General features: G+C 40.2%; 1 protein-coding gene across 1 annotated transcript in view; it reads left to right on the forward strand.

Moving 5' to 3' along the window:
- The window catches only part of SERTM1 (serine rich and transmembrane domain containing 1), a 29,899-nt gene extending 19,797 nt beyond the window's left edge, over positions 1-10,102 (forward strand). The window contains exon 3 of the mRNA XM_053563651.1: positions 7,326-10,102. Within this exon, the coding sequence (XP_053419626.1) occupies positions 7,510-7,833 (324 nt within the window). The 5' untranslated portion in view covers positions 7,326-7,509 and the 3' untranslated portion in view covers positions 7,834-10,102. The remainder of the gene's footprint in view (positions 1-7,325) is intronic.
- Positions 10,103-25,740: the final 15,638 nt, after the last annotated feature.

Here is a 25,740-nt window from a genome sequence, read left to right on the forward strand (position 1 = left end):
CACATTAGCCTGGATGCCCCTGGGAACTGGGAGGAAATGGAATGAGGATGGAGGGAAGTGTATCAGTGATGACAACAGGCCATGAGGGGTACATTGCTGAAGAGGGAGGTGGTGGTAGAAGCGAGAAAGAAAAGGAAGAGTGGCATTGGTGGGGAGAGAGTGGCGCCATTGGTGGGGAGAGAGTGGCGCCATCTCACTTCTTCCTCTGAGTAGTCCAGTGGCCCATGGCTGCCTACCTTGGAGAAATCCGCTGAAATTTAGGATGGACTTCATCAGTGGTTGTAGCAAAACCAAATTTCCAAACTCTTAGAGCAGCTTTAGAAGCACCAAAGGGCCCTGTTACCTAATAATTTACACAGAAAGTATTAAAAAAAAAAAAAAAAAAAAAGGAAAGGAAAGAAAAAAAGCTCTGGCCAACTTATTCCCAGAGATTTATATCACAAAATGAATGTTTACAACAACAAAATCTTCCCAAATGTCACACTTTATAAGGAGACTGTTGTGAACATTTCCTGATGGAGTAAAAACTATATGGGATGCAAAATATTTTAACCATAGAGACAAAGTAGGACACAATAGAACAGGAACAAACAGCCTTCTATTCTCCTGCCCCAGCATGGTTGAATGAGGATTTTTAAAATGTGTCTGGTTTTGCTAAAAATAAGCAAATCTTTTTGTTTACTAATTCCATCAATGAATTGATTTTAGCTGCTCTGAGAATAAAAAATTGTTTTTCTAAATACATTTCTAAAATATTGGGAATGATCAGAGCTGGGTGAGGGGAGAGGATTGAGCACAACGGCCCTCACTGACAATGCTGTAACGTCTTGAAAAGCCACGCTTGCTTTTTACCTTCTTTCTTTCCACTGACTCTTTATGACCTTCCCTCTGATCTTCAACTCATTATTTCTCTGGCTGTTTGCTTTTTCTGTCAATCAAGTGGTTAGCCAATGACCTTTTCTCCCTGCCTCTAAAGGTGGCTTTCATCCTTCTGCTACTTTTGAACTGGTTCATGCTTCCTTCAGCCTTCAAGTTGCCATTTTCTTACTTTGATTTAGACTAATTATGTTAGCCAAGGGGGGTCCATTCTCTTTAAAGTGTAGGAAGCCCACTCCTCAGTCTTTTCTAAACACCAGGAAAGAATCATGAAGATTCTATGCTAGAAACTGGTTTTGTATTTGACCTTCTTTTTATCTTGAGAATCATCCAATAAAACTATCTATCTTATTCTAAGATAGTATAATTCAAAAATGATAATTTCTTCTAAGGCAGTGTTTTGGATATAAAATCTTCCCATGGAATATAAATATGCCAAAAATATATTACGAGTAGTAGTTCGATTTCCCCAGCAGTGCACAATGCAAAGGACTCATAACTATAATTACATTTGAGACTATGCAAGGTGAATGGTCAAACAGTTTTATTTACATCCTTTTTGAAATACTTTCTTGTGTTTTTTTTTTTTTAATTTCCCTCCATCTATTCAGTTCTGTATATCAAGAAAGGTATATTCTGAATTTTCTGAGAATTATGCCTTAACAGATAACTATGGGTTGAAGGATTAGAACAACATAAGTGTGTAATAGCAAAAATAATTCAAGTATAATTTAATTTTTTTTTTGGTGGAGGAAATATGTATTTTACAGAGCCTAAGAGTAATCCAGGTAGACAAAAGTCATCACTGAGGGAGTGATGTAGGAGACTGAATTGAATCTAAACAAACCTAATGACCTGTTCTAGCATTGATGTTTAGAATAAATCACTGACGCCAAGCTATTGGTTTGTCCATTTCCATAATTTTCATCTACCAAAGTACTGTGTTTATATTGTATGGTCATTCAGATAAAGAGGACTGACCATTAATTTTAATTTTTTAATATGTTTTCCAGGGCAGATCCATGATTTGCAATGCACTCTTCAGAATCTCCATCTTTCTCCTCTTATAAGAAATGTATGATAGCAGACTCAATGTATGATAGCAGATAGATACAGTTTATTTTCTTAACTTGGTTTTGGTTTTTACTGTGGGATGATAGAAGGAATCATAATGAGAGTTCACACAAAATTCCACTCTTCCAAAGTGTTGTACTGATATAAAGACAGTTCTCAAATAGAAAAATGTATGAATGGCTGAGTCAGCTTTGAATAAGGATGGCACATAAGATAATAACCTTTATTTTCATATTGCAAGCCCAGGGGTTAGAGTTGGCCATTGAATGCAAGTGAAGATTTACATTCAGAGGCCGGTGGTGGGAAGAGTGTATTGTCAGCTCCAGTCTTCTCTGAGCTAACATGACCTACAAGGTCGTGTTTCAAAGAAAAAGTATTAAGAAGATAATCATGCAGAGGGCAAAGGAATGGTTCTGAGGTCTTATATAAAACATGCTATTTTCTAAATAGAACTAAAAACAGCTTTGCTCAGATGTGATAAGGTCCCTTCTGGAAAAAGCCGTTTCTATTTGTTCTACAGAGAAAGAGATTCAATACATCATCTGAACCCATTAATTAAATTAACACTCTTAAATTTCACATTTGTGTACTGGGAAAAAAGCATTTTATTATGTCGTGTCAATCCCTCATGGCCTCATCTCTCATGGCGTGGGAAGGGCCACCTTTTGGAGTGTGACACAGCAGAATTTGATAATGATGGAATATTGATGCATCGTTACAACAGCCAGGCCCCTCTTTAAATAAAAATCTCTGCAAGGGAACAGAGCAGCTTGTCCCAGTTTTCTACAACAAAAACCTTTCAAATAGTTGTTATTCACACAGGAAATATTTGAATAAAGGTCACAAAATCTAAAATCACAATGCCAGATTTGAGGCTGGCTGATAAACTGAGTTTTAGAAACCTTTGTATGGGTAGCAGTCAAGGCCGTGCTGCAGGCTCTACCCACACGCTGGTGGCTGTGGGCCTTGCAATGCTTCTGTGAGAGACCTCACCCTTGGAGGCCAGCCAACTCATCTTCCTTTGACCTGGGATGAAGGTACATGCTAGAGAGCCTGATTTTGGGCTCCCCAACATTACAGTCCTCATAATCGCCCCATAAGGAGGGAAGTTTCCATTCTTTAAAAAGGGACATGGGGGTGGCGCCTATGGCTCAATGAGTAGGGCGCCGGCCCCATAGACCGAGGGTGGTGGGTTCAAACCCAGCTCCGGCCAAACTGCAACAAAAAATAGCTGGGCATTGTGGCGGGCGCCTGTAGTCCCAGCTGCTTGGGAGGCTGAGGCAAGAGAATCGCGTAAGCCCAAGAGTTAGAGGTTGCTGTGAGCTGTGTGACGCCACGGCACTCTACCCGAGGGTGGTACAGTGAGACTCTGTCTCTACAAAAAAAAAAGGGGGGACATGGTAATGAGTGACTTGGAGCCAGAGACCCCCAGGTCTACCCCATCTGTGCTCTCTCAATCTCCCCACCCTGATGGACTCGTGGTGAGAGGTGGAATGTCCCTCCCTCCTCACTTTCTGTTGATTTCTTTCCAGTACAGGTTTTTATCCCAAGAAACAAAGGCAAAGCTGTTGACTGTGAGCTAAAATCTCTCTGCAGGTCTTCATTGTAATGCTGTGATCCAGGCATCTCATTTTCCTTCTCAAAAATCACTTTCTGAGGATGGCTCAACAAAAAAGCATTGAAATCCCCATGTGGCTTTAGTTGTCACCTGAAATGAGAGTCTGCTGGCACTGCCCAAGACAGGTCAAGGCTATGCATTTCAGATGAAGTCTCCTCTATTTTTTAAACCTTCTCTGTTTGGGAGCAACAGCCCAAGAAACATCATCTTGAAACACACTCGTCCCATTTTATTTCCAAAGTGCCACCTCTGGCCTCGTTCCACAGGGTCACAAAGCCTAACCACACACCATTGGTTCATCCTGACCATTCTATTTACTGTCAAATAAAACATACATCGGAGAGAGAAAAGGCATACCAGTTTTTTAAACTCCAATAAGGAAGTGAGAACTGATGTCGCCAAATTAAAATGATCTCTAACAGTGCATGTACTCTCTTGTTTCAGAGTAGACAGAAGAACAGGGAAATGAAATGTGTATAGCTGTCATTTTAAATAAAGAAGTATTCTGGAAGTGATTTCAAATCTATAAGATTTGGAGAAGAGAATATTTAAAGAAGAAAATATTTAATTGTCTAATGTCCAATAAGGACATGAGGTTTCATTTCTATCATTCTTCCAAGGCCTTTCAGAAGATCAGATTCTTTACTCAAATCTTGTAAGCCTCATTACCTGTAAGCTGTTCCATAGACAGCTGAGGGTCACAGAGGGCTTTTGGTCTGGAAGACAGCAATCTTTAGGGAAAAAGAACTCTTGAATATCAAACCTTTAAAAAGATACTAACCAGTGACCTGGGAGCCAGTTGTGTGTTTTCCCACGGAATTGCTGATACCACAGTGACTTTGTGCCTCTAGCTCCATCCCAGAAGATGATAGCAATTTGGATAGTAGGAAAAGTGGCTTTAGAAAAATCAGCCAATTCCAGCTGAATCTATGAGCTGCCCATGTCAGAACTGTAGGATGAGCAGAAACCTTGAAGGTTCCGTTGGTCTTTCCAGGTATTCAGAAGGAATTATCTGTCTATTGGCCATTTATTATTTTCTAAGTACCATTATGAAAAACGTATCACATCTTAACTCGGGCCCTCATGGAAAGGTAGGAAAGGTGTTACTGTCATACAAGAAGGAACACTGAAGTATCAACACTAAACTGTGGGCTTGCTCAAGGTAAGTGACAGATAGGAACTAATTACCCAAATCTCATAATTTTCCTCTTCCCCCCACAGCTGAGAAAACCACGAACACAGTTCAGGCATGGGTTGTAGTCACTTCTCTGTCACCATCTAGCTGTGCACCCTGAGTAAATCTCTCCTGCAAAATGAGAATTCCTGCTCTACCCACCCTCCAAAAGAGTTGTGGGGGACACACAAGATACGCAGTCCTAACCTGGTTTACCCATGCTAAAAAAGAAGAGATGACTTAAAGTCCTTACTACCAACTCCATAGGAAAACTGAGACCAGATGTAGGGGCAAGGGGAGGCAGAAGCCAAAAGCCCTGGCTTAGGATCTTCTAATTAGATTTGACTTTTGTAGAATCAATTAGCTTCTGTGTTTCTCTGTTTCCTCTACTGCACTTAGGAGATTGTACCAGAACATTCTGAATATTTTTTTCAATGCAGTCTGTACGGGCTCTATCCCGGTTTTCCTTTCTGTGCACCCTGCTGCCCTGGAGACAGGCAGAATGATTCTCCACTGTATTCCCTGAGGATGAACGATGGAAACATTTATGTGCTGTAAAAAGACTAGGTGTTGCCAAATCAGTGTAACACATTTCCAGTCCCACTGTGCATACTTTCTTTTCCCTTTTTTTTTTTGGATTGTTAGGAGCCTAGAGCAGCCTAATGGAATTAAAATCACCAGGCAAAGCATAATGAGGAGTAGCAGTCACATGATTTTAGGAACTAATAAGACGTTGTCCTTGGCCCACTCGGGAGCTCACTAAGTCTCATTAGTCTGCGTGGCACCCGGCGGGACAGCCCTCTCTGAAGTGTCCCCTCCTTCCCAGGGATCATTAGTGCTGCCTGCCACGGCCTCAAATGTCAGTCCCCCTAAGAATCAGCTGCTTAATTAGATTTGGAGAATAGGCAGAAAAGGCAAGTTGTGCAGGTAAAATGCAGGGCAGAGTCTAGGAAGGGAAAGCTGGGGTGGAGCGGATGTTTTCCCCTTATCCTTCTTGCACACCAGGAGCAAGTTTTAGAAAAATCTGTAACAAAGTTATCTAGGGCTTTGAAGAGCTAGGGAGGCTATCTTTTCTGGACTTACAGAGAGTTACCTACCGAGAGAAGTCCTGCCCCCTCAGGCTGCATCGCCCTCAGCATGCACACACAGAGGGGTGTTTCCCTGCACCTGGCTAAGAGGAAATGTCCCCCCTCCATACTCCTAAAAACACAGACACCCCATACCCACACACTCACAAACACACACACACACACACACACACACACACACACACGCACCTCACTTCCCTCTAACCCGTTACCCTTCACACAGGGCCCTGCTCTATGTCACAGTCAGGGGATGGAGCAGGTGCTAGATAATTGTACCGATGAGGAAAGTGATGCTCAGAAAATAGAGGCATTGTGCCCAAATTCCCAGGAAAATGGAACATTCAGGCTTCTAACCTGAGGCTCTGCATAGCAGACCTCGTACTCTACCCTTCAGAGAGACTCTAACCTTTGTTTTTCATCTAAATTAATGTAAAGGTTTTATTCAAGGCCGGGAGTATGTAAAACAAAGTCCCTTAGGTACAGTGAAGGAAAAGAATGATATGGAAATGGCCTCTGATCTCAAAAAAGATGAAATGTCTATCAACAAATCAGTTATTATACTCATCCGGAAGCAAACTCACTTGCAGTAGATTGTTTATCACAGCTCACTTTATAATCATCAAGACGTGGAAACAACGTTAGCCATCAACCCGAGAATGGATTAATAAACTGTGGTATATGTACACCATGGAATACTATTCAGCCACAAAAAGATGGAGACTTTACATCTTTTGTATTAACCTGGATGGAGCTGAGGAACATTCTTCTTAGTAAAGTCTCACAAGAATGGAAAAGCAAGTACCAAATGTACTCAATACTAATAGGAAGTCAGCAGATAAACTTATACACGCCCACACAAGAGAAATACTCAATTCAACTCAAGTTGTGGGGAGGAGGGCACACTGAAAGGGTATAGGGCACACCTCCGGAGTGCGGGACACAACCACAACAGGAACTTTGCCTAACAAATGCAAACACTGTAACCTAGTTGTTTGCGCCCTCATATTAATCTGAAATTAAAAAAAAAAAAAAAAAACTCACATGTGCAGTGATTCTCCAAAGTGTGCTAGAGGGACATACTAGGGAGGAATTATGCTGGTATGCTGGACAGTGCACGACACATTTCCTGGAGGAGGGACACTTAGTGCTGACTTTTTAGGTTCTAGTCTCACAGCATCCACTTGGAGCATCTGTAAAAATTGCAGCAGATGGAGAACATCAGAAATGTATTTTCCCTTTTATCTTGAGTTCCTTAGAGAAATCTGGCACCCAGGGTACTATGGAAAGATAATAAAAGTTCATTTCTGTGTAATCATTTGTAATATGAAGACATAAACATAACTTCCTCCTGGGGGAGTGAATTCACTTCTTTTTAACCTCCCTGGTGGGTTTTCTAATTAAGCCTTACTAAAATGGAAAGTCAAAGTGAGATTTGAAGGGGATATTTTCTGAAGAATGCACTGAGTTTCTTTTCTTTATTTTTTATTTTTTGCAGTTATTTCAACGGACACTTAATCTCCTGCTGCCTTTGTTTGAAAACCAAGAAGTGGTGCTGATTTAATAGCCTGCCATTCTCCTAACACTGTTATGAGAAAAATAATTTCCATTCTGTCCTTTTTAACCTGAGTGTGAAACTTCGACTTTTAACATACTTGTTCACTCCTTCACCTTCCATAAAGATGTCTGAACCTGACCCTTCCTCTGGATTTTCTGGAAGCATAGAGAATGGAACTTTCCTTGAGCTGTTTCCCACCTCCCTGTCCACGTCGGTGGACCCAGCCTCGGGCCATCTGTCAAATGTCTACATCTATGTGTCCATATTCCTCAGCCTTCTAGCTTTTCTGCTTCTCCTTTTAATCATTGCCCTCCAGAGGCTCAAAAATATCATCTCCTCCAGTTCCTCCTACCCAGAGTATCCAAGCGACGCTGGAAGTTCTTTCACCAATTTGGAAGTCTGCAGCATTTCTTCTCAAAGGTCCACTTTTTCAAATCTTTCATCATGAAGAAAATGGAAGATTCTGTGAATGTGGCAACAGCCTGGGCCTCCCCACACGGAAGTGTCGCATGGAGCATCGCCTCACGAAAGCAGTGACCCTTGTGGCGTCCGCTGCTTCCCCTTCATCTCCCCTGTCTTTTCTGTTCGTGGGAGTGGAGAAGCTGATGCTAACAGAAATGTGTGCAAACTGCAGTGGGTAGAACTTCACAGCGGCTGCTCAGCAAATGTCGGGTGGGCTTCTTCAGGCAGATAGTTCATTTCACTTTGCTGGACGCCCCGGACCCACCCGAGGCAGCCTCTAAGTGGCTGCTGGAGATGACTTCCTGGGCTTCATTTCTGTTATGAAACCGTGAAGCCCACAGAACCTGCAAAAAATGGCAAAATTAAGTCTGAACTATTTTGGAGACATTCTCCCTATGTAAAAGATAAAGTGGAGACTCCAAATTAAAAAGACAGAGCAAGAGAATCCATTTAGATTTAACGTATCACATTTCTAAAACTGACGATAAATTATGCTTAATATTTTCTTTAATTTTACTTTAACAAATGAAGGTCACATTTATTAATGAGTGTACATCATTTGGAAATGTTTTAGAAGAGTTTAACTGTTAATAGCAAGACAAACATTGTTAGGATGCAATTTGTAATGTAGTTCTGCCTCTTGGTTTTTTTTCTTTTCTATTTATGTTGTAGTCATAATGCCCTAAGATTGTGGAACTCTTTGTGATAATTGCTGTTACTATTACTAAGAGAAGCATGAGAAGAGACACTTTATATCTGTAATTTCCATCAGCAGGAATTAAGCATATGGAAACTATCCATTTAGTTGTCTTTTATACAGTAATAACTCTGAGCAGTCGGGTACATTCATTTATTCAGTTTCATAGTCCTTTAGTGCAGAATTAGATCAAGCCCCAACATGTCTGATATTTGTTCATTCACATTAGCTTGCAAAACTTAGAGACTAAATCGCAATGTTATTATCTATTCCATGAATGTTACGCATCTCTGGTAATTAGTTCTCATGTGTTAATGTAATGTACTGCATTAGGATTCCAGAATGTGGGTTTATATTTAAAATTGCAATAGCTGGGAGCTTCCCTGCTGGGGTCAGCCACGTACATCTGAATTCAGCAGGGAGGCTCAGGATTATCCATGAAATGAGGTATGCACGTGAGTACAGACATGGAAGGTGGACGAAATCAAGCTACCCTGGAAAACAAAAACAAAGCAAACAAACTACAGCTTCTTACGAGTAAGAATTTTAATTTAATTTTAAAAATAAATGGCCCACAGCATAAACACTAAACTCGCCCAACCTACAGGAGGCCACTGCTTCACATGCCTCAGTCTTCCCATGACAACAGAATCATTCCTTGTCCAAAACATTTAATAATCTTAATGAGTGAAGCTTCAATACACCCTGGGGTTAAACTACGCAGTCATCACTCTCCAAGGACTAGAAAGGGAAAAAGGAATCCACCATTTTCATCTATCTGTTGTTTTAAAATGCTGAGAGAGTTGAGGGCTAGGAGTGGAGGCTTCCTCTTCTTTTAATCCATAAGCCTCACTTAAATCAGAACACATTTAATTATTTATATGTCAAAAATGTCTTCAGACACCATAAGTCCAGCACAGAGTTGCTGCCCTAAAATGTATAATTAGTGAAAAATTTGTCTCTGCTACCATTTAAAGCATGGCAGTGGGTTGGGTGTTATTATGTAGTATAAAAGCTGGACTAGAGACACGGCTATTTTAGAGCAGTATTAGCATTCTCCAAGTATGTGTGTGTGTGAATATATATCACATACTCCCAATTAAAAGTTGTGTGACAGCCACACAGGATTACGGAGACAACTATATCATCACTTTTGCTCTTTGATCTTGCGCTATTTTGGTTATTGAGAGAAAAAAGCACATGGGTGAAGTGGTTTTAAACAATAAGAGAACAATTTTGCCCCACACAACAGGACAATCTGAGCATGATCTGTCCCAAGGGGTAGCTTTACATCCTTTCCAGAGATGGAAAGGCTTCTGACAGCAAAACAACTGCAAAAATCAAATCAAATGAAATCCGCAAGCAGACTCCCGCCCCTCCCCTGCCACGGTGGTTCTTACTCTGAACGTTAAGTAGAGTAATTAGAAGCAATATTCAAAGATGCAAAACAGGGTTTGTCATTACAAGCTTGCCAACGTAACAGATTGTACAACTTGAGATGCATTTGTGTTGTTTCAGAAGTTCAGAAAGGTTGGAGGATGGGTTTATAAATAAAGCAGTGAAGCCCATTGAAAGCCTGCTTCTCCTCTGATTGTTTCCAGTGATGTGATCCACAATCTTCTCTCCTAGAGAAGCTTTTCCTAGTAGTTTTAAGCACACACACACAAGCACACACTCATATATGTATAGAATAGAGAGAGACATATTTACATAGAGATAAAGATCCACTCTTTTTTGTGTGTCCTCTCTGAAACATGGTCAATTATATGAGACACAGATATTAGCCTCTCCCTAGCCCAGCAAGGATCACCTTCCTCTGGGGCAGTAAGTCCCACATTTTCCTGATGAGAAGAATCACCTGGGTGCTTAGAAAATATAGAGGTCCCAGGGCTGCACCCCAGGCCTTCAGGAATGGAGCCAGGTAATAGGTATATTGTCAGTGAGGACCCAGGTGATGTTTACGATCAGAGACCCAGTGGGGCAGAGAAAGGATCACGTATACACGTGGAGAAGGGGGGTCTTTGCCTCTCAGCCATCACTCACATAAGTACAATTTCTCCAACCTGATTATCACCACTGACCCAGCTCACAAACTTCGCGGGAACTACTCTTCTGCTCAAGTCTGAATTCAGGCCGGCCTCCTCCTCCTTGGGGGAAAGCTGCTACTATTATTAAGGGCAGAAGAGGGACTGAGGAAGGTCACACTTCTTGTCATAGCTCTTCATTCCACATAACAGACCACGTTAGAGGGAAACTGACAGGACTTAGAGGATGAGAGAAAATATTTCGCATTGCAGCAGGTGAGACTATTCCTAGAGCCCACAGGAAAATAACAGCACACGTGGGCAACCCAATATTCTCAAGGAGAAGCTCCAGCTCCTAGACTTGCCGGCTGGTGTTAAGTCTGCATTCCTCTCCAAGGGAGGCCCCCACTTCAGACCAATGCTAGGGTCACTGTCCACTCCCTGGTAGAAAGTCTCCTGGGAGGGTGGTGCCTGCGGCTCAAGGAGTAGTGTGCCGGTCCCATATGCCAGAGGTGGTGGGTTCAAACCTAGCCCTGGCCAAAAACCAAAAAAAGAAAGTCCCCTGGGAACGTTCCCATTGGTCCAACCCACAGGACCTAAGGTTGCAGGGAGCCTGAGTTATTCAGGAGAAGGCGATCCCAGGCCCTGTGTGAAGGGCTGACGAGCAGAGAGTGGGCAGAAGGCTGTAGCCGAGGTGCCCACACGATGCTCTGGGTCTCCCCAGACCAGCTCTCTTAGCATGTTCAAGGACAAAACCTCAATTTTCAAAGTTCACTTATTGTAATTTTAGCATATCTTCCACGGAAAGTAGAGCAATCGAATCCCCCTCATTCGTCTGTCAAAGTTATGCTTAACCATCCATCACTACGTGGTATTAATTTATATTCCTATTGCTTTCGGTTGCAACAGAGCCACTAATGCCTGTGGTCACTTGTGACTATCCAGAAACTTCACCAAACTGTTGTGAGTATATTTTCTTGATCTTGGATTGGATCCATTCTGAGGTAGGGCGTTTTCCACCATAAACACTGTAAAAAGATATTAATATCAACCAAGCACTTATTAAATAAACGAATACCTCTTTTAGCATTAGACATAGCAAGCAGACATATATCCTGCCCTTGGAAGCTTATGATTTACTGAAAACTATACTCACCAAAATAAAGGAACAAACAATTTGTATTTAATTGCATTGCCCTGAATGACATGAAGAGAATAAGATTGTGAGATGACAGACAACAAGGAAGACTCTCTTTTAACATATCCTGGCCGGGGAGGGTATTTCTGATAATTGTGGGGAAGGGTGTTGGGAAGAGTATTCTCTGCAAAAGGGATAGCACATACAAAGGCCCTGTGGCAGAAAAGAGCTTGGCTGTTGTGAGCAGAAAAGTCAGGGCACTGCAGTGCCAAGCATGAGCTTGGGAAGATAGGGTGTAATGATCTCTAAACCTCTCTCTTGCCTTGGTTTACAGCCAATAACGTGGAGTTCGAGAATTATAGTAGATTGGTGGTATAAGCTTGAGCTTGAACTTTAGAATCAAACTTCAGAGTCTGATCCAGACTGAATTTCTGGCTGCAATCCCCTATATGTTAATGACTCTCTTTGAGTTTCAGTTTTTTCATCAGTAAAGTGGAGGAAAATGCTTACTGTTAGTCTAAAATGAAATATTACACATGAACCAATTTATATAATGTGTGATGTACCAACAGTGATTATTAAGTATGCACTCCACATATGTCATGTTTTAATCATGGTAAACATAAAATTATTGTAACCATAAAACATGGTAGAAAATTAGATTTTTCTCTTACATACTTGACTTGAGGATAAAGAAAGACACCATATTGATTTTCTAGACTGAAAAAAAAAGTCTCAGGAAAATTCCTTGGTGGAAAATCTTTGGCAAATAGGAAGGTTTAATATACTTTCCCTCTGTGACTCAGAAACTACTTCCAAACTAAAGGAACTAAATAACCATCATTGCATGTTGAACTACATTACTTTAGTAAATACAATGAGAATCAATTTTAAACCCTAGAACCATTTTGGGGGTCATTTTTTCTCAACATCCTTCAGAATTTTTGTTTTACATGCTTTCAACTCTGCAAATAACTTGAGCTAGCCGTGTGTAAATATTAAAGCTAAAAGAAGTATTTCTTTTTTTTTTCTAAAAGAAGTATTTCTGAAAAATATGAAATAAAAGTATATGAGTTCCTTTGTGAGTTCGATTAATTGTGTTTGCATACTTGTGTGCAATTGTTTTTTAAATATTCCAGAAATTTTCAAAAAAGAGTAAAAGTATACTTTCTAAACAAATGAAATATTACATATGAACCAATTTACGTAATGTCTGCTGTACCAACAGTGATTATTAAGTATGCACTCCACATTTGTCACACTTTAAACATGGTAAATATAAAATCATTATAACCATAAAATTATCATATAAATAAACTAGATTTCTCTTTTAGATACTTTGGGATAAAGAAAGTAAACATATTGATTGCCTAAACCAAAAGGAAATGTCTGAGGAAATGTCCTTGGTTGACAGTTGAAAACATTTGAAGAAAAGAGAGACCTAATATACTTTCCCTCCATGGCTCAGGAACTATTTCCATATTAAAGAAACTAATATTTCATTGCACTTTGAAACACATTACTTTAGTAAATACCATGAGAATCAGCTTTAGGCCCTAGAACCATTTGGGAGTTATTTTTTATCTACATCCTCCAATATTTCTGTTTTATATACTCTCAACTTTGCAAATAACTTGAACTAGCATTGCGTAAATATGAAAGCAAAAAGAACTATTTCTGAAAAACATGATGTGAAAGTATATAAGTTTCTTTATATGAGTTCCATAAAATGTGTGTTTGCATACCTGTGTGCAATTATTTATAAAATATTCCAGAAATAATAGGGAAAAAAAAGTAAAAGTATACTTTGGAGAATCACTTTCAAAGGGGGGAAGTTTGTGATTGCTGAGACCCCTCCACTGGTATTCAGCCAATGATATGGAGGACAAGAATTATAGTAGATCAGTGACTATGACCTTGAGTTTGAGCTTTAGCGTCAAACTGATCAGGACTGAATTTCTGCCAGTAATCACCTGGGTGAGCTTCAGCTTGTTAAGGAAGCACTTGTATGGTCAGTTTTTCATCTGTAAAATGAGTGAAAAAGTTACCTGTTTGTCTGAAATATTACAGCCAGGCATGGTGGCTCACTAGCACTCTGAGAGGCAGAGACAGTTGATTGCTTGAGCTTAAGTATTCGAGATCAGCCTGAGGAAGAGCAATACCCCTCTCTACTAAAAGGGAGAAAACAGAAAAAACAAGGGACCATGTGGCAGGTGCCTGTAGTTCCAGCTACTTGGGAGGCTGAGGCAGGAAAATTGCTTGAACCCAGGAGTTTGAGGTTGCTGTGAACTATGATGCCATGGCACTTGACCTAGGGTAACAGAGTGAGACTCAGTCTCAAAAAAATGAAAAAATAAAATAAAATATTACACGCGAACCAATTTATATTATAAATAAACTTTGGCAAACTAAAAAATCATTATAAACATAAAATTGTGATAAAAGTAAATTAAATTTATCTTTTGCATACTTGCCTTGAGGACAAAGAAAGTAAACCTGGGGATTTGCAAAATTAAAGGAAAATGTCTCAGGACAGGTCCCTGTGAATAGCTGAAAATATTCGGAGAATGTAGAGGTCTAATATAGTTTGCCTCTGTGGATCAGGAACTAGCTCCAAACTAAACAAAGTAAATAAATTCATTGAAGTTTGTATCTCATTATCTTGCAAATAAAATGAGACACAACTAAAGTTCCTAGAAATACTTTAGGGACCATTTTTTTCTACAAATCCACCAATTTTGTTTGATATGCTTTCAAATTTGCATATCACTTGTCCTAGCAATCTGTACATTTTAATGATCTCTGAATCCTGCCTGCTGAAAGTGATTCCTCAAAGCATAACTGTACGATTTCATTAGTTTTTCTGTATTATTTAAAAATTAATTGCAAACAAGTATGCAAACAAAATGTATCCATACTCAGAAAAGAGAACTCTTACATTATTACACCATTTTATTCAGAAAATGTTCTTTTAACATTAAAATTTCATTATGATCCGAACCCCTCATTGCTATGCATCTGTTGAAAGTGATTCCCCAAAGATTAATTTTTCAATTTTATTGGTTTTGATAGATTATTTACTTTTTAAGGCAAGCATAGAATAAAGTTTATTGAGGAAGAGAAAGGTAGATTTATAGAGTAAGGACAAGATATAGGCTTACAGAGCAAGACACATTCAAGATAGACAGGGAACGGGCCTCCAATGCCAGGACGAGTAGGCAAAGAGGCCTTTTCTGGGTTATTTAAAAATCATTTGCAAACAAGTACGCAATTACAATTTGTCCATACTTATAAATGGAAACTCCTATTCTTTTACAGCAACTTCTTTAGAGTTTCGTTAGCATTAGAATTAAGACATTGCTAGCTCAAGTGATGTGCAATTTTAAAAGTGTATAGAACAAAACAATTGGGTCGTTTGGAGGAAAAAAAACATTCTAGGGCCTTAAGTTGTGTCTCATTGGGATACAAACTACAATGAAGTTTATTTCCTTTGTTTAGTTTGGAAATAGTTCCTGAGCCATAGAGGGAGACTATATAAGACCTCCCTATACCCTGAGTATTCTGAACTATCCACCAAGGACCTTTCCTGAGACAGTTCCCTTGAAGTTCACAAATCAATATGTTGACATTTTTGTCCCCGAGTCCAGTCTCTAAAAGGAACATTTAATTTTCTTTGACCACAATTACGTGTTTACGTTGATTTTAGGTTTGCCATGGTGAAACATTAATAACATGCAGCGCATGCTTAATAATCATTGTGTCATCAGGCATTATATAAATTGGTTCCTGTGTAATATTTCATTTTTACCAAACAGTAAGCTTTTCTCCCACTTTAGAAATGACAAAACATCAAGCTTTTCCCCCACTTTAGAAATGACACTCCAAGAGCTTGACTGCAACCAGAAATTCGATCTGGGTCTGTTTAATTCCAAAGCTCAAACTCAAGCTCATAACCACCAATCTACTAGAATTCTTGTACTCCATATTATTGGATAAGAGATCATAATAATCTATCTCTGAACACCACTCATTGGTATGTACCTATTGAAAGTGATTCCCCAAAGATTAATTTTTCAATTTATTGTTTTTTATGGATAATTTATTTTTATTTACTTTTTAAGGCAGGCATAGAAAAATGTTTACTGAGGAAGATAAAGGTACACTTTGTTGGTATGCTGCCTGTAATGTAGAGTACAGGAATTATAGTACACCAGTGGTTACGAGCTAGAGCTGGAACATCAGATTCAAACTATTCCATATTGAAATTCTGGCTGCAGTTGAAAGAAAATATTACCATGAGAATGTGACCACCTCTCACTCCCTACCATAGGAATGTGACCACCTCTCACTCCCTACCATAGGAATGTGACCTTTTGTAACTGTTCCAGGAGATAGCCCCAGGAGCTGCAGCAAATGTTTACTATTAAGCAAATATTTGACTGTTAGTCTTGTCTTAAGACAGTTGAATAATGAACCAGAGTTCTTCTTATCTGGAGAGCCCCTGCTATGTCTACTCCCCCCCCCCACTTTATGGTTAGAGTCCCTGCTATGTCTGCTATTCCCGCCTACTTCGTAGTTTTTGCCTTTATAAGCTTGTAAAAACTGCTGTGCAGGGCTTACTCCTCGGCTTCTAAAAGAGTTGTGGGTCAAGCCCCGGCATGCAGGAATAAAAATGCTCTTGCGTTTTTGCATCAAGTGCCGTCTCTTGCGGTTGATTGGGGTGGTCAGAGCTCCGGGCAGAGTGGGGGGTTCTGCCCCAAGTCTTTCACAGTCACCTGTGGGACCACTGCCAGGTTAATGAATCTTTTTGAGTCTCATCTTTTTCATCTATAAAGTCAGGGGAAAAGTTTTGTACAAAATGAAATATTATACATAAACCAACAACAAACAATGATTGATGTACCAATAGTGATTATTAAGTACACACTCCATATTTGTCATATTTTAAGCTTTGTAAACATAAAAGTGTTGTATCCATAAGTCATGGTAAAAATAAATTACATTTCTCTTTTAGAATTTGACTTGAGGATGAAGAAAGTAAACATAGTGATTGCCTAAACCGAAGGGAAGCATCTTGGGAAATGTCTGTGGTAGATAGTTGAAAATATCTGGAAAATAGGGAGACCTAATATACTTTCCCTCCATGGCTCAGGAACTATTTCTAAACTAAACAAACAATGTAACCTTCCTTGCAGTTGGAACCACATTTCTTAGTAAATACAATGAGAAGCAAATTAAGGCATAGGACCATTTGGGAATCATTGTTTCTCCACTTCTTCTGGTATTTTTGTTTTGTATACTTTCAATTGCGCAAATAACTTGAGCTAGCAATGAGTAATTATGAAAGCTAAAAGAAGTATTTCTGGAAAATGGGATGCAAAAGTCTATGAGTTCAACATATTGTGTATTTGCATATTTGTGTGTAATTATTTGTTAAATAGTCCAGAAATAACAAAGAATAATAGTAAAGGTATACACTTTCAAGATGTGCATACCAAGTGGGGGGGTGTTCTGATATCATTACAGTCTCTGAATCCACTCATTGGCCTATGATACAGAGTACAAGAATTATTGTATATCACTGGTCATGAGGGTAAGCTGTAGCTTTAAAGTCAAACTGACCATACATGTCATCTTAAGCAAGTGAATGAATGTTTTTGAATCTCAGTTTTTTCATCTGTAAAGTATGGAAAAATGCTGTTTGTGTAAAACGAAATGTTACACAAGAACCAGTTTAAATAATGAATGATGTACCAGTTGTGATGCTTAAGTATGTACTCCATATTTGTCATATTTTAATCAAGGTAAACATGAAATCATTGTAACCATAAAATCATCGTATAAATAAATCAGATTTCTCTCTTAGATACTTGACTTGAGGATAAAGAAAATAAACATACTGATTTTCTAAACCAGAGGGAAATGTCCTTGGTTGACAGCTGAAAATATTTAGAGAATAAGGAGCTCTAATATACTTTCCTTGTATGGCTCAGGAACTATTTCCAAACTAAAGAAATCTTCATTGCAGTTTGAAACACGTTAATTACCTTAGTACATGCAACGAGAATCAACTTGAGGCCCTACAAACATCTGGGGGATCAGTTTTTCTCTACATCCTCCTATTTTTTATTTTTTGCATTGTATACTTTCTACTTTGCAAATAACTTAAACTAGCAATGTGTAAATATGAAAGCTAAAAGAACTATTTCTGAAAAACATGATGCAAACATATATGAGTTACTACATACGAGTATTGATCAATTGTGCATTTGCATATCTGTGTGTGATTATTTGTTAAATATCCCAGAAATGACAAAAAAACAGTAAAAGTATACTTTGAGGAATCACTTTCAACAAATGCATGCCCATGGAGGTGTTCAGAAACCATTAAGACCTCTGAACCCCCCCACCCACCATTGCTATGCAGCCCATAAAATGGAAGGCAAAAATTATATTATATCAATGTTCTTGAGCTTGAGCTTTAAAGACAAACAGATCCAGAATGAAATTCTGGCTGCAATCCCCAGTGTTACCTTCAGCAGGTTAATGAATCTCTTTGAGTCTCCGGTTTTTTCATTTGTAAATTGAGGGGAAATGCTTACTGTTTGTCTAAACTGAAATATTTCACAGGAACCAATTTATACATACACTGTCTGATGTACCAACAGTGTTTATTAAATATACACTTTCCATTTTCCATATTTTAATCATAGCAAACATAAAATCATTATAACCATAAAATCATGGTATATATAAATTAAATTTCTTTTTTTAGATACTTGACATGAGGATGAATAAAGCAAACATATTGATTTCCTAAACTGAAGGGAAATGTCCTTGGTGGGTAGCTGAACATATTTGGAGAACAGAGAGGTCTGATGTACTTTCCCTCTGTGGCTCAGGAACTATTTCTAAACTTCTGTGCAGCTTGAACCACATTACTTTAGTAAATAAAATGAGAATCAACTTTAGGCTCTAGTAACATTTTTATGGTCATTTTTTTCTCCACATCCTCCAATTCTTTTTTTCTGTTTGTTTGTTTCACATACTTTCAGCTTTGCAAATAACTTGAGTTAGCAATGTGTAAATATTAAAGCTAAAAGAACTATTCCTGCAAAACATGTTGTAAAAAGTAAAGGAGTTCCTATGTGTGAAGATCGTTAAATGATGTGTTTGTACACTTGTGCGCAATTATTTTTTAAAATAATCCAGCTATAACAAAAATACAGTAAAAATCATTTTAAGGGACTCACTTTCAACATGTTTATACTATTGTGAGGGGTTCAGAGATCATTACGACAGGGTTTGGTAGGGTAGTGTAGGAGTTTGGCTTTCATGTGAATCCGTGGAAGGATTTTGAGAAGAGAAGTTACATAACTGAATTAATGTTTAAGAAAGATTACTGCAGATGCTTTGTAGAAAAGTAACCAAAGATGGACAAAGAGTCCTATTTAGATCCACCCTGGTTGGGGTATGGGAGTGGGTGGATAGTTATCGCCCAGCTACAAATGTCTGTCCATCTTTTAGCCATGGAAACAGCCTTAGCTAAGTATGAGTGACACTGCACACCTGTCACCCTCCCGCACTGGTTCCCATCACAGCTCGCCTCTCTCTCTCCTTCCCCTGCTCACTCGCTCTCTCTCTCTTCCTCTCTTTCTCTCTCTCTCTCACACACACACTTTTTCAAATTTTCCTGTCTTGTCCCCATTCAGCCCTTGTTTAAAGTGTTTGGATTTTTTTCAGCCCATGCAACCATTACTCCATGAAACTCTAATACTGCAGGGAAGTTGAAGCATTTAAAATCTTTGCTCCTTTAAAAGTCCATTCTTGCTAAAGCTAGTATGCTTTGTGTGTTAAACGGCTCATTTCTATGGTCCCAGCCTCCTGTGCAGAGTTCCATTTTGGGGTAGCTTCTTCCCTGTCTTCTCCCTGTTTCCCTAATGTTTCATGCTACAGTGCAGAGGACTGTTTTTCAGATAGACCTTTGCTCAAATCCCTGAGCCCCAAATGTTACCTCTATGACCCTTAGGCAACTTCTCTGAGAGTCCAGATCTTGGTGACAGGGAACAAATAAGAACGTCCTTACAATGTTATGTAAGAGGGTTATGTAAGAAATGTTAGGTAAACTAACTCACACACGCAGTAGGCAATATTATGTGTGCAAATGTCAAGCAATCATCATTTAGAACTTTTGACTTCAGAAAATTTGAATTTTCCTATTATTTCTTGCTACCTCCTACTTTCTCTGCCTTCCTGCATCTAATTCCACTCACACGGTCCCTTTCTCCACGCACTGGAGCTGCTCTCTCATTTGTTTGGCCCTTCTATTCTGCCGTCATCTCTTTGGCTTTGCCTAATCCCAGCCCAGGCTCCCCACGGCCTCAGGGAGAGTGCATGGATGGGGGGCTCACTGAAGCTGGACCTCTTGACAGCTCTGTCTACTTATTTCAGCCTGTCCCCTTCCCGAGGACATCCAAGGAGGGTGTTGAGGTCAGAGTCATGTGGCATGATCAGGTACTAAAGGTGGAGACCTAGAGTGAGAACAAGGACTCCTGGTGAGTTCCCTGTGGTGTGTGAGGCATCGGGAATACGCTGGAGGCTTTGGGGTTACTATCAAGCTTGCAACAGTCCTAGGGAAGTCAGACTGGGATGAGATGGCACCTGGATAAGTCAAGGAACAATGTGACCTCTGTATATAATCCTAAATTATCCAGAGTTGGTCCTCTACATTACTTCCAACTCAGCTGTATCATATCATTAACTCTCAAAGGGCCATATTAATTCATATGTTGAATAGGCTTCGTACTCCTATGTACCCCTAGAATTTCAGAATGTAAATCTCTTGAACTTTTTTTGCATATTTCCTATGAACTACCAAATTCCTAAAACAGATAGTTTCCTTGTAATATTTTACTTATATAATATTTATCGTTAAATATTATATGTATTATTACATTAAAATCTACTCAACCTCAAAGCTATAGTAATTCTGATGTTTCAGAGGCTAATTCAAGATCTGTCAGTGTCCAAGACTTACTGGTATAAGCGTCACTTTTTTCTCCATATGCCCAAATTTTATTCTAGAGGGAATTCTGGTTAATAAAAGGCCAGATCAGCTTACTACAATACTAGTTATAATAACATTAAAAGTAATTAAATATGCTTACTATAATAGTAGAAATAAACTAGTTTAGTTCAAGAAGGTAAACAATAGTGACTGCTAGCACTATATACTCAGCACTGGACATAAGGCACTCTTTCAAGCACTGTATGTACTCACTCCTAGCACCTCATGGAAGTAGGTATTATCATTATTCCCATTTTACAAGTAAGGAAACTGAGGAAGGTGAATGGTAGAATCAGGGCTCCTACCCCCCAATTCCAACTCTATATTCTGCAACTTAACTACTAGACTTCACTCCCCCCACTTTCTTTCATTCAAAAATTATAATTTTTTAATAAGTACATTTGGAGAAATGTTTATTCACAAAGGTAGATTGAGAAATAAATACAGAACTAAACATTAAACTTGGTAATAGAGCCGAGACCAACATAAACACATTCTCTCTGAAAGTGGAGAAAGGACCACTAGGCTGTTGCTTTCTTCTCTAAATATGAAAATAGGTCCTGCCCAGCCTCCTGACTCTTTGGCACGCCAAGGCCAAAGCTCATCACGATGCTGAGCAAGGGCTTTGCTTCAAGAGCGTGGGCACAGAGACTGCTCAGCTCCACAGCAGTCTGGGAGCCTGGGGACACGCACCCAAAGGTGCACCAGGAGCCCCTTCTTAGGGCAGGTTCATTTCTGATGAAATGAAGAGGTGTTCATCCATTTAGCAAATATTCGTTGAGTACTTAGTATGTAGCAGGCATTATTCTTTGCTCTTGGGATTCAACAGTGAACAAAACAGACAAATACCCTCCAAGAAGCTTAAATTCTAATGTAGGAAATAACTCAATAATAAATAAGTAGTTAAAATATCTAGTATGCTGGATAATTATGGATGCTCAGGACAAAGCCAGGGAAGAAGATGAAAGAGTTGACTGACACCTTCTGGGAAGATGTCGTTTGAGTTGCAGAAAGCATCTTTTTGTTCCTATCACCATGAAATTACAACCAAAAGGATGAGCTTCTGAAGATTCCAATGGGAAAATGGTTGTTGGACCTCCACTATTTCAATCATGTTTCAACACAAAATACAAAACAAACAATGTAAAACAAGTCACAGCATGGCTTCCACTTGGAAAAAAAGAACAGAATAAAAAATGATCTTTCATACATTGAATTGACATCCTCATGGCTCTGTTTTGTTTGTTTTGTGGGGGTTTTTTTTGTAGTTTTTGGCCGGGGCTGGGTTTGAACCCGCCACCTCCGGCATATGGAGCTGGCACCCTACTCCTTTGAGCCACAGGCGCTGCTCCTCATTGTCTCCGTTTTCCATCAAAAGAGATATTGACGTCAAATATTTTTGACGATATTTTTCCACCAGTTGAAATGAATGTAGAGTTTAGATCCTACCAACTCAGTCCTAGCTAAATGGCTAGAAGCAGGAACAAAGTGCTGTTAGAACTTGCTAGCTGTAAAACTAGCCCCACTGGAATTAAGTATAAGATACAGCAGACACCCAGAGAAAGAGAGAACTATTCTCCAGCAGAGGACGCTTGAGCCAGCCATCGGCCAAGTAGATGAGCACAGAGGATGTCATTCCAGTAGCAACAGTTAAGTCCAAAGGTGTGAAGAATGTGCAGGGGATTCCTGGGCATCCCACATTCTCAGTACATGTGCAGAGGCAGGGAAACAGACCAGCACAGAACCACCTTCAAAGGACCTCAACGTCCACTCCTAGGTTGGCATGTGTCTGAACAGCTTCTCAAAGCATGCAGCTCCATGCCACATGCAGGCTTTCCACAGGGTGGGGAGAAGACCAAGAAACCTAAGACAAAGGGGAGTGACCCAGCAGGATGGGTGTGCCTCCCCTCCCTCCCCCCACAGGCCTCCATCTCCGAAGAGCTGAGGTGCACATCCTGCTGATGACTCTGGGACAACAAAATGGCTACTTAAGGCTCTTCCGGGGAGTGGTGGAGGATGGTGTTGGATCAGCCAGGACTTGGACCAGCAGGTTCAAGTTCTTTATGACACATTAGGTTTGGGCATGACGCTGTGGTTTGGGATTGCTGCTGAGTCCCTCAGGAGCAGAATAATGACATGATCATGTGCTTTACAAATTTACTTTAAGGGAGAAGTCATGATACACATCAAAGCGGTCTGTGAACTTTAAATGATTGTTTTTTAGTTCTCGGCACGTACAATGGCTTCGTAGTGCTTGCAGGATGAATGAGGGAGGGAAAGACAAAACAGGCCTGCTGGAATCAATTCCCAGCAGAAGACAGCATGAGAGTCCTTAGAACCAAAAGGAGGACCAACTCGCAAGGACTTCCCTGCACCATCGGAGAAATCCACAGAAACAACCTGAATTATAGGCCCTCTCTGGGTCTTTCCAGGGTGTCTGTTTCAGGATGGCAGCTAGACAGAGCATTCTTTCACTTGGAAAGTAAGTGAAAGGAAGTTAGACTGGCAGACATGTGCCCACAGCTTGGATCACTGAGTTTTGGAGTTGAGTCATCGTCTGGTAAAGCAGAGCATACCATGTGCCACGAAAATGTTCATGAGGACATGAGAAAAGTGGTAATAAGCCAAAGAACACACAAAAATATTGCTGAACAGGAAAAAGGATCTTATTTGCTTCAGTGAGTTTGGCCTCTTTGAAACTTTAAACCTCTTTCTGACTATGCTCTTGCAGCCTCCGTCAGCTGTTCCAATAACTAAGGAAGTGTTTCTAGCTTATTTGTACTCTCTGCTTCAGTGACCCTGCAGACATTTTATCCCACACTGTTGACAGGGCTGAAGGAAATCCACAGTTCTGCCTGAATTCTTTTCACCCTTCAGGGGTTTGCCTCCTGGTTTGAGCTCCCTCCAACTTGGAAGAATAATTTATTCCATCAGATCTTCTCCACCCCTTCCTTCTGATGCCATCCTTCATCAACCCCAAACATTTATCTTCTCCGGGTTGCCAGTATCTCTTCAACTTTTCCCAGGAACAAGCAGCTCTCTCCCTTAGGGACTCGGAGTGCGCTCTGAGTCAGCAGCGCCTGCTGGATTATTCTGCTGCGTGCTGGTCTATTTAAAAACTGCCTTGAATGCTAATCCCAGTAAAGCCGAGGTCCTGGAGACACTTGCACTTCAATCTACTAAAGTTTCTCCGTAGGATTTGATTTTCAATTCTACTGCCATGAGAAAGCAGTGAAGGAGGAAATTAATTTATGAAATCAGTGTGCATGCTTCAATCATTTGTAACAAAGCTCACTATCAGAAGTTTTTTCAAAAAGCACTTGGAATGATCAATCTGGTTTTGGTGACAGAATGGCTTGTCTAATTCTTAGTACTACCTGTGTTCCAAAATATAACTAAAATACGTAGGAGTATTTCACTCTAATCTTACTTTCCTCCTACATGAATGCCACATTCAGTGTCTCAAATTCAAGGCAATAATTTAGTCAAGGAATGTCATCTTGCATGAAGAATAGCATTTGAAAAGGTATTCTTTTCCTTCGGATACACTGTTTTTTCTCTTTGTGTGTGTTGTGTGTGTGTGTGTTTTCTCTTGATGGCCGTCCATGGTCCTAACTTAAGTTGAGGTAGAAAGAGCAAATTGGGAGGATGTCAAGACCTGGGGAACAGGGCTTAGAAAGTGGGGAGGGACCAAGGTCACCAGAAGCAGGCAGAGCAGTCATGGAGAGAAATTATCTGGCCTATGAGTCAGGTCCCCGGGAGGGCACTCGCACGTGTCAATGCCAAGTGTCCAGAGCAGCAATGGAGATCGCTGCCCTTGCTCTCTCCTTCCCTGTCACCTCAACTGTCTGCCTTCCTCAGCCACCATTTTGCCCTCTGGTTTCTGCACCCAAACATGTGTGGGTATGCGTATACACTCACACACACACACACACACACAGACAGAAGCGTAACTGAAATTAATGTGCACTTTGATGGCCACTAACAATTTTTGTCTTTATATCTAATCTCCACATTTCTATCCTTCACTTGTCTGAACTCACCTGTGGCATCTGACACACTGTTGAAAATCCCCTCCCTAAAGTGTTCTCTTCCCCCACCCATTTTTTTTGAGACAGAGTTTTACTATGTCACCCCTTGATAGAGTGCTGTGGCATCACAGCTCACAGCAACCTCAAACTGTTGGGTTCAGGCAATTCTCTTGCCTCAGCCTCCCAAGTGTCTAGGACTACAGGTGCCTGCCACAACGCCCGGCTACTTTTTTGTTGCAGTTGTCATTCTTGTTTAGCTGCCAGGGCTGGGGTGGAACCCTCCAGCCTCAGTGTTATGTGGCCAGCGCCCTTACCACTGAACTACAGGTGCCCAGCCTCTTCCCCTTATTTTTAAAATCCCACACTCCCCTGGCATTCCTCTGGCCACTCCCTTCAACAGCTTTCTCTGCATCTTTTTTCCCAACTCTTCCTTTAAATGTTGGCGCTCCCCAGACGTCTGTGCTCAGCCATCTCTTCTCCACACAGTCACATCTGCCTCAGTGACCTCCTTCCCGCATATGCTGGTGACTTTCTGCAAACTCACAATCTGACTACCTCCTGCCCTGCTGCCCTGCAACCTGCTCGGTCTCTTGGAGACGCCGTGACACTTGACTCAATGTACTCCCTCATCAGCATTCAGTCACAAATCCCCACCTTCTGATCAGCAAGGAGCTCTCAGATTCAGCCATTTCTCCCTGACATCATCACTCTATGTTGAGCCACTCAGGTAGGATCTTTAACTGGCCTTCCATCTCCCACTCTCATCTTCCTACAATGCATTCTCCAATCTACAACCAAATAATTTTTCTAAAACGGAAGTCTGATACATCGTGTACCATTTTTTGAGGGCTTTTCATTGAGCTAAGAATAAAGATAAAATTTCTCTGTAGGACTGCTCCTCAATCCTTAATTGCTTATCACTATCCTAACTATCTT

The sequence above is a fragment of the Nycticebus coucang genome, chromosome 15, assembly GCF_027406575.1.
Source record: "Nycticebus coucang isolate mNycCou1 chromosome 15, mNycCou1.pri, whole genome shotgun sequence".
Lineage (NCBI taxonomy): Eukaryota > Metazoa > Chordata > Mammalia > Primates > Lorisidae > Nycticebus > Nycticebus coucang.